General features: G+C 39.7%; 1 protein-coding gene and 1 pseudogene across 1 annotated transcript; one reads left to right on the forward strand and one right to left on the reverse strand.

Annotated features, from left to right (window-relative positions):
- The first annotated feature begins 4,141 nt into the window (after positions 1-4,141).
- Positions 4,142-4,906, forward strand: LOC121972728 (E3 ubiquitin-protein ligase CIP8-like). The gene has a single exon (XM_042524371.1). It carries the CDS (start codon positions 4,142-4,144, stop codon positions 4,904-4,906), a length of 765 nt encoding a protein of 254 aa, XP_042380305.1.
- A 2,994-nt stretch (positions 4,907-7,900) lies between these two features.
- On the reverse strand, positions 7,901-8,044 carry LOC121974108 (annotated as a pseudogene).
- Between the last annotated feature and the right edge of the window lie 4,811 nt (positions 8,045-12,855).

Genomic DNA, 12,855 nt, shown 5'->3' on the forward strand with positions numbered 1-12,855 from the left:
GTGCAATATGGTACTCCCCTTGGTCCAGCCTCGAGCGCTGTATGGCAAAGAATCATGAGCCGGGTCTCGACTCGAGCGGGCCGAGGGGGCCGGTTGAACGCTACCAAGAGGCCGAGCTGGGTGGTGCTCCTTTCGTGCCTGCCGTGAGCCACTGTCTTTTCGACCTTCCTCCTAGCTACCTGCGCTTTCTCCACTTTGATGTAGCAAGAAGCTTTCTCCACCATATCATCAAAACTTCGGGCGGGGTTTTTGATGAGGTCTCTGAAGAATTCCCCTTCTAGCAATCCGTGGGAGAAGACGCTCATCAATATTTCTGAGGTGGCGGAGGGGACGTCATTGACCACCTGGCTGAACCGATTGATATAGCTTCGCAGAGGCTCGGTCGGACCCTGTTTAAGAGCAAAAAGACAGTGGTCGGTTTTTTGATACTTACGACTGCTGGTGAAACGACGTAAGAAGGCCGTTTTGAAATCCAAGAAGCGATTGATGGACTCTGGGGGCAATCCATCGAACCACTTCTGCGCCGAACCCGACAGGGTATGTAGGAATACTCGGCATTTGACAGCATCGCTGTATTGATACAACATAGCCGCGTTTTTGAACTTTCGCAGATGCTCTTCCGGATCTTTACTCCCATCGTATTCTCCAATGTTCGGGGCTCGATAACCCCTTGGTAGGCTTTCCCTCAAGATCTGAGCCGAGAAGGGTACCTTGTCATCCGGGTCTTCGGGTAGATCTTTGGCAGAGATTATAGCTTTTCCCTTTCCTGAATCCCGGGGTGGAGGCAGAGAGCTTTCCGCCACCGACGCCTGTGGCTCTTCTTTCTTCGGACTATGCTCGCGAGGTCCAGGTTGATGATAGTTGCAGCGAGGCTCTCAGAATGAAGTACGAGGGAGTTCTTCCTGTTGCTTCCTTTTTGAGCCCCGGTTGGAGACAGGAGCTGGTTCTTTGGATGCTTCAGGCGCTAGGCGAGGTCGTGAAACTGTTCCTTGTTTTTCAGAAGCGGCTCGCTTTTTGACCTCCTTGAAGAGCTCGTACTCCCCCGCAGTCATGGTAACATTAATCCTCCTGCTGGAACTTCGACCAAAGTCCTCCATCTTCACACTTCGGATCAGGCTGTTGTGTTTCCCACAGACGGTGCCAAATTTGATCCTGTCCGAAAGCTAAGTCGAACGAAGGCTGGTCGCGATGGCCTGGTTGTTGACGGAAAGTCGCGGGTGATCCGGCTTCCACGGGCGGCTGACGATACTGCAGGTCCCTGCACACACTCAGACGATCCCCTCCCTCACGTTAGAGACCAGAACCCAGGGAAAAAGTCCCCGGGTCAGGCCCTCCGACGCTCAAGTCAGGTACTTTTTCCCCAGAAAACGCAAAGAGAAGGAAAAAACTGACTGAAAGTGAAAAGTTGTGGAAAAAAAGTGACGAGAGAACGTACCCGCGTACGAAGAATCCTCCTCCTTTTATGCATCGCCCTCGCTTCTAGAACCTGCCAGCATGTCAGAAAGCGTTAGACGCTGGGCTTTGTCGTGTAGTCCCGGACACCTGTCGTGCCGCTATTGGTTGTGAAAGCATCTTCTCGTTTAGAAACCTCCGCCTTTACACATGGGTTTTGTCTTGTAATGAAGGACATCTGTCAGGTTGCTATTGGTTATGAGGGCATCTTTTCGTTTAGAAACCTCCGCCTTCGCACATATCGTTGGTATGTAATGATTACCCCTTGACGGACAATTGTGATTCTCCGACTCCAGCACGGGTTAGCTCATCCGCTCTATTGTGGCCTGCGTCTGCCTCGCATCCTCCGATCAAATCCGGCCTCTAAGCGTCACCTGCGAGTTGGGCTGACTCTGAACAGCTCTGTCGATCTCGACCTGTACCCTGCGCTTTGTATTTCCTGGCCCTCAACCGTGGGCCTGTAGATCGAGCTGTCTCTAAACAACTCTGCCGATCCTGACCTGTGATTTGTACTTCTTGGCCTTCGAATCGCAGGCCTGTAAGCCGAGCTGTCTCTAAACAGCTCTGTCGATCTCGACCTGTACCCTGCGCTTTGTATTTCCTGGCCCTCGACCGTGGGCCTGTAGATCGAGCTGTCTCTAAACAGCTCTGCCGATCCCGACCTATGATTTGTACTTCCTGGCCCTCAATCGTAGGCCTGTAGATCGAGTTGTCTCTAAACAGCTCTGCCAATCCCGACCTGTACCCTGCGCTTTATATTTCCTGGCCCTCGATCGTGGGCCTGTAGATCGAGCTATCTCTAAACAGCTCTGCTGATCCCGACCTGTGCTTTGTACTTCCTGGCCCTTAATCGTAGGCCTGTAGATCGAGCTCTCTCTAAACAGCTCTGCCGATCCCGACTTGTACCCTGCGCTTTGTATTTCCTAGCCCTCGACCGTGGGCCTATAGATCGAGCTGTCTCTAAACAGCTCTGCCGATCCTGACGTGTGCCCTGTGTTCCGCCTGTCGTCTCCCTTTGTCTTTCTACTGCTTTGCCCCCTTGATCGACAAGTCTGCCTGGCCTCTTATTACCCCATATGCTTGACTTTGACTGCCCAGTCAGCTTGACTATTGATTGCCAAGTCACCTTGACTATTGACTGCCACCTCACCTTGACTTTTGACCGCTATATGGTCTTGACCCTTCTCATCCTTTCCTTTTGGGCTCCTCCATTGCCAGCCGTATCTTTAATTATTTAAAGCGTGAGACGCCCAAAAATGCATAGGTGCTATGGGGCCTAAGATGCACGACACAAGGTGACACACATGTCTTATCGAAGTAAGGCGCTCTAGTATAAATTTTACAATTCAACAATAATCCATAAAATTCAATAGCAAATAAATACATTATACGCATAATTCAATTTTTTTTTTAAAAAAAATCAAATATCTAAATCTTCATCATCTTCTTCAATCATATCATTATCATCATCACCTTATAGCTGAATCTTCATCAATTTCCTCAAGACTGACTTCTTTCTACTCTCACAAGACACACACTTAAGGTGCATAGGCAGAAGAGGCTCACCTGGCTGCGTCTTGCGCTTGGGCGCAGCTAGGTGAGCGCCTTTAATAACTATGAGTCAAACTATTTGAACTCCTTTGCGATTATGATATTCTACTTGTAACTCTACATTGATAATGACATATTTCATCTTTCTCAACTTTAGCGTATATACTATATATTTGATCAATTATAGATCTTCTTACAAGTAACATCTGTATAGATCTGCCAGAAGTTGAAGAATAATGCTTGTGGAATAGTTGCATCATTCTCTTTAGATATTCCAGATTTCAAAGATTAATGCTTCTGTAATAGTTGTCTACTATCAATTTCCCAAATACACAACTAAGCCATTTTTACATAGTTGACCTTCATAGCAAGCGCCTTTTGTTTCTGATATGCTTTTACATGTAAATAGTAATAACTGATGTAAGAACATTATTGTAGTGAATTTTAAAAGCAGAAATGCCCCATCTCCTTTACTGCTTGTCTGCTTGTCTGCTTCATCTAGCTTTAAACAATTGATAATGGATTTTTGGAGTTGTTTGAATCGATTGCATTGCAATTTGTATGTTTATTTTTATTTGGAAATGAGAATTTTTTTTATCAATTCAGGTTCTCAGATGGATGGCGAATCCCAGGACTTCTCCCTTGAATCACCATTGTCTCAAGAACGTTCACCACGAAACCAAAGTTTATTTCCTTATCAAGCTCAGCAGGAGTTCGATGCTTGATACGCAGAAGAACTTTTTCTTTGGAGGCAGATGTAAATGATGGTTTTGAAGCAATACATATTTGTAGAGAGTGTAAAATTATGATCCTTGATGATAATCAGACAAATTTGAACATAAAAGATATTCACTGACTAAGGCGGCAAAGCAGAGATAGGTTTAGAAGTCTAGAATCAATGGAGGATTCATTCTCTCGCAGATTTTCACAACTGATTAATTTGGCAACCCATAATGATGATGAAACACAAGTTGGAGGCAGTGGTACTCCTATTACTTCTCATCGACATGTGAGCTATTATGCAGCTCGAAGCAGGTCCAAGAGACACAAATTACATTATTTGATAATGACAGTGATGTTCTTGAGCAATCAAACTCCATGTTCGGAGAATCTGACTCAAACTTAAGTTTTGGTAGTTATGGTGGAGACTCAGATACCTCTATGGATCGTCATAGTTTATTTGACAGACTTATTTTTGCAACTTGAGAATGGAAGCTCTGCTTCTAGTGACATAGGCATCGACCCAATGCATGCAGGACTGGATCAGTGGAACTCTGATAACCAAGTCGAAGAAGATAGAGATTGGGAAGAGGCTATTTGGAAAGGAAACAGATCGGTTGACATCACAGGAGTTGCTCAAGCACAATATGCTGATGATTTTGCTGACTTCAAAGAGTCAAAGTTTCGAATAACTTACATTGGGAATCCAGAAGACTATGTCGATGCAAGGGGGTTTGATGAACTACTCGAGCAGCTTGCAGAGGCCGATAGCTCAAGAAGAGGTGCAGCTCCTGCGGCTGCATCGATTGTGAGAGATCTCCCATCTGTAGTCATTGCAAATGAACATGAGATTTGTGCAGTCTGCAAGGACCCATTGGTTGTTCATACAAAAGCAAATAAGCTTCCCTGCAACCACCTATACCATCCTTTCTGCATCTTGCCATGGTCAATGGCGAGGAACTCATGCCCGGTTTGCAGGCATGAGCTTCCAACCGATGATCCAGAGTACGAAGAGGGGACTGAGGAAGCTCATGACTTCAACGATGCAAGGACTGAGCCAGGTAGTGTGGAGGAGCACCGTCAGGTGCCAACTCAATCGAGGGGTGGAGGTAATGGAGTCTGCTGGTTGTTTTTAGCTGCGGTTCCAGCTATTAGTATCGTCGGAATCACTCTTGCTTGTTGAAGAAACCTACCGGCAATGTACAAATCACTGTGGGCATAAATAGGAGGTGGTGGTGGTCTTTCTTTTAATTCCATTCGTCTCTTTCTCTAGTTCTGGTCTTTCTTCCCCTTTTATTGTAACATCGATTTAATGATATAAGTTTCAGATTTTATCTTATTAAATCTTGTATATATGAATCCAAGATGAGATCACAGAGCTCGATAACACTTGATGATTTGTTTGTATTTGGCTTATTTTTGTGTGAGATTTGTAACAGATCCCTCAGTCGATCCATCTAATCTAATGGGATAAGGCTAGTTGATGTTGTTGTATTTGTAATAGACCACTCATGGTTCGGGTGTTTGATAGGAAATTCCACTCAGAGTTCTTATATGATTTTTATATTGCCATGATTATTCCTTAACATGGGAGTGAAAATGAAACTTTTTCAGTTCTTTTCTTAATTTTATGAAAATGAAGAAGGGTACTACTGAACTCGAAGAGTGGGAGGTCGAGGAGCTGAAAGTAGAGAACTTGGGAACCCATAATCGAGAATTTGAGGAACCAAATTCAACATAGTTGATGGTGTTAAATACTGATTTAGGGATAGCAATGAGTCAGGTCTTGACTGAATTTTATATCCTCCATCTCTATATCTATCGGAGATCGGAGATCGGAGATCGGATATCCATTTTCATTCATACTCATTAAAATATTATATATCTCTCTCCATCCAATTATCATTACTAGTGATTATGCACATGCGTTGTGTTAATATAATACATGAATACATATAAATTTTATAAAATAAATATTTTCTATCAAGTAATTAAATAACATTATTTAATGATAATATGATTTATTCTAAATTCTCTTAATATTAGATATTGAATTGATAAGAACAAATACTATACTTAATCTTAGCAAAAAGATAAGAGTGTCACTCGAGAACAACTACTATACTTAATTTTAGCAAAAAGACAAAGTGACACTCGAGAATCCCAGCAACAAGCTATTATAACAAACTCCCTCTTATAAAAAATCAATTTAATATCATACTTGATCATAGCCAAAAAAAATATGTTTTCTAATGTCGTCGACCCAAGGTATTTATAGAAGTTTCTTCATTCGTAATATTATCAATTTTAAGATGTGAGACTGAAGACAACACAAGTTAAGTTAATTAGTTAAAATGAAAAGTTAATTAAAAGAAAAAAAACCAAAATAAAGAAAAAAGGGGAGCAATAAATATATATATAATGTAATTATTTACTTTTATCTAGAATTTATTATCTATAATTTGTCATTTCCCGTTATAGGAATTCAGCAACAAATAAGGAATTAATCCAACAAAAATCTTTATTTCATTTATTTTAGTTTTTATTCATTTTATCACCATTCTAATCATATTTATATTAGCTGAGTTTCGAACTCTAAATTCCTAATTGATTAATGTGAAAATTTTTAATAATACATCATAGCTGAGTCCCGAACTCTAGATCCAAAAAATTCTCAATAATATACCGCAGCTGAGTCTCAAACTCTAGATCCCTGATTGATGGGTCTATGGAAATTACTAATAAACCTTGAAAATATTTTCGGTGTGAAAAGAAAAAAAGATATTAACGTAATTTAATTTTGAGCTTCACTAAATTAATTGAAAGTTAATTAATAAAGAGTCTGAATTCTTAATAAAGTTGGATAAGGGTGCGTCATACTCATGTAATAGTGCAATGCAAAGGTGACGCTCGAGAATTCCAACAGCAAGTTACTGTAATGAACTCCTCTTATAAAAAATTAATTTAATATTGATCCTGTCCGAACCAGGGGTCAACGAACGCTGGGGATGTGGCGCTCCCTGCTGGATCCTCGAGTCCTCCGGCGAACCTGCAACAAAACCGAGCCGGGAGGGGTGTCCCGGCGACGACCCTCCGACGCTCAAATCAGGCGAGGAAATAGATGAAGAGGTGTCTGAGAAACAGAAGATCTGTCCTCCTCCGATGAAGAAACGGAGACCTTATATAGACCTCTCCAAGGAGCCTGGGCGTGCCAATCGAAGCCATCTACTGTTTTCGACCATGCCCAGGTATGGGTCTGTCAGAAGGACTATGCCCAGATATGGGTCTGTCAGAAAGACATTCATAAGGCCATACCGCTACTGTATCAACCTCTCCATGATGTGACGGCGAGATCCTCCATCGTGCACTCTTGTGTACGGCATAATCATCAGACATGCCTTTGCTGACATCCCATATTCTGAGCCGAACGGATAGGCCGCTCGGCTAACCTTCGTACCCTCACCCTTGTCCTGGCCGAACGGACCACCCGCTCGGCCCTTCGGTCCCAGCCGGGCAGACGCCCCGCTCGGCCATTCGGTTCTCCCGCCTTGGCGTCGGAAACCCCAGCCCATGACTAGGTTATCTTTGGTTCCGCTCGGACCTACTCAGCTGCTCGGCGCGGCCATTAACCACTTAGCCCTCCATCTGTCCTTAAGCTGAGACCCTTCAAGAAGTGGATCCCCCATTCTTACCGCCGGATCAAATATCATACTTGATCTTAGCAAAAAAGCTGAGAAAAGTATATTTTCTAACGTCTCTGGCCCAAGGTATTTATAGAAGGTTCTCCGCTCACAGTGTTGTCAATGATAAGATATGATATTAAAGAGAACCAGAGAAAATTATTGATAAGAAAAATTCTCAATAATATGTCGTAATTGAGTTTTGAACTCTAGATTCTAAATTGATTAATGAAAAAAATTCTTAATAATACGTCACAGCTGAGTCTTGAACTCTAGATCACCAATTGATTAATGAGAAAAATTTTCAATAATTCACCCAACTAAGTCTCGGACTTTAGATCCTTGATTGATGCATGCATCTGTGGAAATTACTAATAAACCTTAAAATTATTTTCGATGTGAAAAGGAAAAAGAACATTAACGTAATTTAATTTTGGGCTTCACCAAATTAATTGAGAGTCAGTTAGTAAAGGATTCAGATTCTTAATAAAATTAGGCAAGAGTGCATCATACACATGCAATAGTGCAATACAAGGGTGACGTTAGAGAATCCCAACGGCAATCTACTATAACAAACACCCCCTTATAAAAAATTAATTTAATATCATACTTGTTCTTAGCCAAAAAGTCGAGAAAAGTATACTTTCTAACGTCGTCGACATAAAGTATTTATAGAAGTTTCTCAGCTCGTAGTGTTGACAATCCTAAGTTGTGAGATTAAAAAGAACCATAAAAAATTACCGATGAGAAAAATTCTCAATAATACGTCACAATTGAGTTTTAAACTCTAGATTCATAATTGATTAATAAGAAAAATTCTTAATAATATTCCACAGCTGAGTCTCGAACTCTAAATCTCTGATTGTGTGTCTGTGAAAATTACTAATAAACCTTGAAAGTATTTTCGGTGTGAAAATAAAAAAAGAATATTAACGTAATTTAATTTTAGGCTAAAGCAGAGTCATTAGTATAAAGTAGGGGGCTCACTAGAGCAGCGAAAAAGGAAAAAAAAAGCACCGCCAGAGGCTTCTCGTTCTTCAGCTCTATCGTCATCAAATCGTCGCCCAAAAATGAAAAAAAAAAAAAGAGATATGGATTAAACACACAACCTTCAGATTTTCAGTCTGGCGTTCTCCCAACTGAGCTATCCCAGCTGATGACTTTATAGTAGGAATTCTATTTTAAATACTTTTATAACAGCTTCCAGTAAATGACTTTTCTTTTAGAAGATTGTATGCATAATTACGAAACATATTCACATATAAATGGGATTGGAATGCTTTGTGGACAAATCTGGACTAACAGTTCTGCTTAAAGGATTTGATATTTAGTTATGTTGAGTGCTATGTAGTGTGGATAGTCTAAAATTTTATATTTTTGAAGTATCGGATACGGATACTATATGGATAGGGATATAATACGTAAATACGCATATCAGATATGGCCAATCATGGACATTTTTGAGGTTTGACCATGTTGGTATGTCTTGGACACAGCAAGGATACGACTAGGATACGTTTTTCCAAATGCGTTTGGGGAAATTGCAAGTATTTAAAATTTATAGGGGTTAATTGAAAAAACATAAAAATTTCTAGGACTAATTAAAAAATATTAATAAAAATAAATTGGGTTGTGGACTTTTAAACCTTAATCTTTTTCTACTCGCATCTCATCCTACTCGTCTCTCATCGCTTCTTTGGCATCGTGGTTGGTGGAATTCTCCCTAGTTCAAAGTTGGTCAGTTTGACTCAAACTTGAGTTTTGATATTTGACAATATATGGAGATTGTAGGTATTGTCCATTTGGGAGATTGTTGGAACAATTCTCCACTGGTCAAAAGTTAACCAGTTTGATACGGAAAAGTAGTTAATAGGTCAAGGCTAATTAGATACTTGACTGGAAAAGTTTTAACTAAAGACTAAGCAAGGTAAAAACCAAAACCAACTAGATGGTTGGCAGAAGCAGAAAAATCATGTGGGTCATAAAGAAACGGACACTTAGTATGGAAAGTCCTAGTGAGTGAAGTCAGGGGATGGAAAGTCTCAGTGAGTGAAGTCAGACAAATGGAAAGTTCTGGTGAGTAAAGTCAGATAATTGGAAAGTCCTAGTGAGTGAAGCTAGGTAGAAGAAAATCTTAGTTAGTGAAGTCAAGCAGTTAGAAACTCCTCGTGAGTGAAGCTAGGCAGAAGGAAACATTGGTGAGTGAAGTTAGGTGGAAACAGTTCAAGTGGGTCATGAAGGACTGGACATTTGGCATGAGGAGAAAAATCAAGGTGGGTCAAAAGTTGATCGGACACCTGGTGTCTTGAACTCTAAATCCCTGATTGTGCATCTGTGGAAATTACTAATAAACTTTGATAGTATTTTCGGTGTGAAAATAAAAATATATTAATGTAATTTAATTTTAGGCTAAAGCAAAGTCCTTAAAATAAAATAGGGGGCTCATTAGATCAGCAAAAAAGGGGGAAAAAACACCATCAAGGGCTTCTCGTTCTTCAGCTTTATCATCATCAGATCGTCGCCCGAAAATCAAAAAAAAAAAAAGAGATATGTGATGAGTGTCGATCAAACACACGACCTTCAGATATTCAGTCTGACGCTCTCCCAACTGAGTTATCCCCGCTAATGATTTTATAGTAGGAATTCTATTTTAAATACTTTTATTACAGTTTCTTGTAAATGACTTTTTTTTTTAGAAGATTGTATGCATAATTACGAAACATATTCACATATAAATGGGATTGGAATGCTTTGTGGACAAATCTGGACTACTAGTTCTGCTTAAAGGATTTGATATTAAGTTATGTTGAGTGTTATGTAGCGTGGATAGTCTGAAATTTATTATTTTTGATGTATCGGATAGGGATACTATACGGATATGGATATAATACGCAAATGCGTATATCAGATATTGACAAAAATGGATCATGGACTTTTTTGAGATTTGACCATATGGATATGTTTTGGACACAACAAGGGTACGATTAGGATATGTTTTTCCGAATGCATTTGGGGAAAATTACAAGTATTTAAAATTTATAGGGGTTAATTCAGAAAACTTAAAAAATTTTAGGACTAATTAAAAAATATTAATAAAAATGAATTGGGTTGTGGGCTTTTAGACCTTAAACTTAAATCTTTTTCTACTTGCATCTCATCCTACTCGTCTCTTGTAACGACCCAATTTTCCCTATTTTGAATTCTGAATATCTTTAAAAATATTTGAAAATGCTTTTAAAATATTCTAGAGATTTTTAGGAATTTTTAGAGTATTTTTATGCAATTTTTGGAGTCCGTTTGGTATTATTACCGAGTGGAGAAAGTTTAAAAAAAAAAGAAAAAAAAAAATTGCAAGAGCTAGGATTCGAACCCAGCTTCTCGGGCCCAAGCTGTAATCGGCCCAACCAACCAACTGAGCTACACGATTTCTGTTAACCTTATATGGAGCGAATAATATCTAAGCAGTGGTTAATGAATAGAGAATAAATAGGAAGAAAAATAGTGGCAGCTGAGACTCGAACCCGCGAGCCGCGTATTAAGCAGAACGCAGCCAACCAACTGTGCCAGCGGCTATAGTTAATTAAGGAGAGAACGGACAATATTTAAGGGTTAACAGAGAACAATTTACCTAAGTTATAAAGAGAGGACTTTAGTGATTTTCGGACAAAAAAAAACCTAAACTCCTCTTCTCTCTCGCGACGGCGCCGACTCTTTCGGGCGGAAACAGAGCCGAATCTAGGGCTCGTCTTCGGCGGCCGGCGAGGACTTCTTCCGACGAGATCTCCACACCTTCGTGATTCCCTCGTCGAGAAGAACAAGTAGATACCAAGAGATCGTTGAGGAAACAACTTCTCCGAACCCTAGCAGCCCTATCTCTTCGGTTGTAAGTCCAAGAACCCAAAGTAAGTGCTTCTCACCTGCGGTAGGAGTAGCTCTCGGGTTGTTATCTTGCGTTTTGTTGTAAAATGATAACAGTAGCCTTTCATCTTAGCATATGGTTTCGGATTTGATCCTTGCTCTAGCCAATTCGGTTTAAGTTGATTTTAATCTGTTAATGTGTTTTATTTAGGGCACGAACAGAAGTTTTGAGGGTTTTCCTTGATTACTACAGCATGCTAGTTAGGTGTATTTACCTTACACATTAAGCATGTTTAAGTAGATATATTCTAGTTTAAGCCTGTTGTGTTACCACTGGAATTATACTATCTTGCATTACCTGGAATATTATTGTTGATAGAATTGGCTAACCTCATGTATTAGTACCGAATTAGAAATGCTAGTGCTGATGTAGTAGTGCTTTGTTTGGATGCCATTATCCTCAGATGTTTTCTATTGGAAGCAAATTTTAGTTCAATAGAAACTAGTTGTAGTGATGAATGCAGTAGGTTCGAACTTTAGTCTTCCTAGCAATTCAATCATGTTAAAGCATGCAAATTGATCATAATTGGTTATGGATAGTTTCGCAGTAGAAAACTGATTTCTTGAGATGTGATATATATTGAGTTGATTCAGCCATGTCTCATGAGGCTATATTTTTGGGTTATTTCTAGAATTCTTACCTTTACATCTGTTAGGTATGAAAAGTTGGTATTGGGGTTAGTTCTGTAGCTTAAAGTGAAACAGGGATATGCTTAAATTGCTTAAACCCTTAATGTGAACGTGGCATGTGAGTGAGCTGCTAAATGAGTTGCTTAAATTGCCTCTAATAAATGCCAAGGCATTTTTATTAGAAGAAGTATTAAAAGAAAGATATAAAGAAAAGTATTTTACTTTTAAAAGGCATGTACCGGACACAATGTCCAAGGGATGGGCTCTAAGTTGCCCCTAGACATAAGGTCTAGAAGTGTCTTAATGGTTTTGGGATTAGCTACCTCAATTCTCATTAAGAAAGGCGCGCAAAGTGGTACAATGCCGGGCCCAAGTTAAGTTGAATATTATTTTAAAGTATAAAAGTATAAATTTGGAAACAAATAGAACGAGTTCCTTTATCTAAGTTGCAAATTTTAGCTAGTTAAATTATTGTTTCCTTTAGAGATGCATGATGTAGTTTAATTGCTATTTTTCATGTTGAGCATGTATTTCCCTGCTTTCTTTTATGCTTATGCATTCCGTATCGGATTTTGTGAGTAGAAAGCACTTACTAAGCTTTATGCTTATAGATACTACTTTTTCCTCCTACTGCAGATATAGATAAAAATAAAGGAAAGGCTAAAATGGCATAGAAGAAGGCGACAAGGAGACACTGGTGATGTGTGTGTGGATGGCGGGGATGGAAGATTTGGGGACCTGGCTTTTAAATTTCTGCAAGTTAAGTTATTTAGGTTTCTTCATAAATAACTAGGAGGATTAATAAAAAATTCAGATTCTTTATGCTCTCCCTATTTTACTGTTTTGAAGTTGATTAAATACGTTGGTTCTGTTGAGTACAATAGGAATTGTTTGAGTTATATGG

This window comes from Zingiber officinale, chromosome 4A (assembly GCF_018446385.1).
Source record: "Zingiber officinale cultivar Zhangliang chromosome 4A, Zo_v1.1, whole genome shotgun sequence".
NCBI classification, from domain to species: Eukaryota; Viridiplantae; Streptophyta; class Magnoliopsida; order Zingiberales; family Zingiberaceae; genus Zingiber; species Zingiber officinale.